Here is a 2,422-nt window from a genome sequence, read left to right on the forward strand (position 1 = left end):
TATTGTTAGTATGATTCTCATTTTATTGTAGATAAAATGGTTTAAAAGTACTTCAGTTACCCAATTCTGCTGTTATTATTTATTATGTTATAACCTTTCCATAATTAATGTCATTCAATTTGGAGGAACCAAAAAGATATAGAGTGGATATTGAGTGTGATCTGGAAGAATAAAATGGTCTAAATTCACATATATTGGGAGGGGAATACAATGGATATGATTTAAAAAATATTTGTAAGTATAATTTGGAAGAGACTGGGTATGCATTACTTAAAGCGGAACGATTAACAATGTAACTGGTGAAAATTAAAATAAGTGGGATAGTTCATTTATTCCTCATACCGAAGGCATATTTTTTTAATGGTGTTGAAGATTGAATTACAAGTGAGTCTATATTAATATGTGCCTTAATTTTTCTCTACACCCTGAAGCATTCACGACATATTCCTGTGAGTGAAAGGTTGTGTACATCTATATGAACCTCTCATCTCTGCATTGGAAACATGAACAGTGACAAGCATTTGGGGATTACAATCAAGTTACCAGAATTATCTGAATTCTATATCCATCTCTTCCACTTTAGTGAATTTGACAAACTCACTACAGTCCTGTGACTTCATATAAGATATTTCTAATGGCCATTTCATATTTTTATAGTCATCTCAGAAAATTCTGGAAGGGTCTATTATAAGCTTCTGTACTCCAAACAAGAAATGTTAACATAAAAAAATCAGTACTTCTTAAAAACTTGCTCTGTACATATAAGCAAAGTCGGTACAGGAACAACCAAAACTTTATTCACAATTTGTATGTGTGTGTCTATATCTGTGTATGCATGTTTGTGGTTTTGTGTTAATGAATATTTTTGTTTTATTCTAGCATATGAAAGTATTTTTCAAACTTCATCATGAATGTAAGGAGGTTTTCAAAAAAGATAATTTGGTCCTTAAGTTATTGAATGCACACAATGGAATGGTACTTGATGATGTTAAAGAATTAGTGTGTCTTTGTGATTTCACTATAATTTTTGTTCTCAAAGCACATTTCTTCTGCTCACATTATCAGTTTAACACTGGCACTCAACATGACTCAGGAAAATTTAAGCACCATCACTGAGTTGGTCCTTGTTGGATTTTCCAACCACCCTCAAGTTGAGATACCCCTCTTCTTCCTTTTCTCTGGGGTCTACCTGGTCAATCTCTTTGGAAACACAGCTATTATCACTTTGGTGGTAATTGATTACTGTCTCCATACACCCATGTATTTTTTCCTCTGCCACTTGGCCTTTCTCAACATATTTTACACCACAGCTGTGGTCCCCAAGATGCTCTTCAACCTCCTTGCTCTTAAGAAAGTTATCTCTTATGAACTCTGTCTTGCCCAGACCTACATCTCTCTGTTAATGGGAGCAGCTGAGTGTATTGTTTTGGCAATCATGGCTCTGGACCGTTATGTGGCCATTTGTTACCCTCTACGATACCTGCTCATCATGAACTGGTCTGTGTGTGTGCAGCTTGCTGTGGGGGCATGGACCATCAGCTTCTTTGCCTCAGTGGTACCCCTCTACTTCACCATACTTCCCTTATGTAGCCCTTACATTGTTGACCATATTTTTTGTGAAGTACCTGTTCTTCTTCGTATGTTCTGTGCTGATACATCCCTGCAAGAAACCTTGATGGTGATAGGTGCATCTGGTACCCTCTTGCTCCCCTTCCTTCTTATTACTCTCTCCTACTTACGCATACTGGTTGCTGTGATGAGGATGCACTCAGAAGAGGGTAGGAAAAAGGCTTTCTCTGTCTGTAGCTCTCACTTGACTGTGGTGACCATTTATTATGGGACAGGTATGTTCACATACATGAGGCCCAAATCTCTATATTCAGCTGAGGGTGATAAATTAATCTCCTTATTCTATGCTGTCATCAATCCTGCTTTGAACCCATTAATCTACAGTCTTAGGAACAAGGAAGTGAATGGAGCCTTGAAGAGAGTATTAGAAAGATTGTCAGTGTCCCAAAGGCAAATGATTACTATCTTGAGATGCCAGTAGACAGAATTTTATACTTTAATATACTCTTTAAAAACAGACAGTCACTTAATTAGCTACAACTATGTAAGAATTATTGCAAATATACAATATCATTCATTACAGACACCCTTTTGTGACCTTCCTTTTAATGTTTAATGACTAATGTTAACAGATTATATTATTTTATTAAATATTGCTATATATCAGTTCTTTACTAAACAACATGCAAGTATAACTTATGAGGAAAAAAATGGAATTGAAATTTCAAGGTAGGTTTTGGATTCCATAATTTCACATAGACTCTATATTTTATAATTAATTACCTTATGATATTTGTACACATTTTTCCTTATTAATCAAATGTCATAGCGTTCTCTTTATTTACCCTTTACT

The 2,422-nt window shown here is 35.2% G+C and overlaps 1 protein-coding gene across 1 annotated transcript; it reads left to right on the forward strand.

Moving 5' to 3' along the window:
- The first annotated feature begins 1,084 nt into the window (after nt 1–1,084).
- Nucleotides 1,085–2,050, forward strand: LOC118551503 (olfactory receptor 2A12-like). The gene has a single exon (XM_036117312.2). It carries the CDS (start codon nt 1,085–1,087, stop codon nt 2,048–2,050), a length of 966 nt encoding a protein of 321 aa, XP_035973205.1.
- The last annotated feature ends 372 nt before the right edge of the window (nt 2,051–2,422 follow it).

The sequence above is a fragment of the Halichoerus grypus genome, chromosome 2 (assembly GCF_964656455.1).
Source record: "Halichoerus grypus chromosome 2, mHalGry1.hap1.1, whole genome shotgun sequence".
Lineage (NCBI taxonomy): Eukaryota > Metazoa > Chordata > Mammalia > Carnivora > Phocidae > Halichoerus > Halichoerus grypus.

What these genes read in the sequence shown, in the direction of transcription:
- LOC118551503 (XM_036117312.2), top strand. Translation starts at nt 1,085, where the DNA reads ATGACTCAGGAAAATTTAAGCACCATCACTGAGTTGGTCCTTGTTGGA.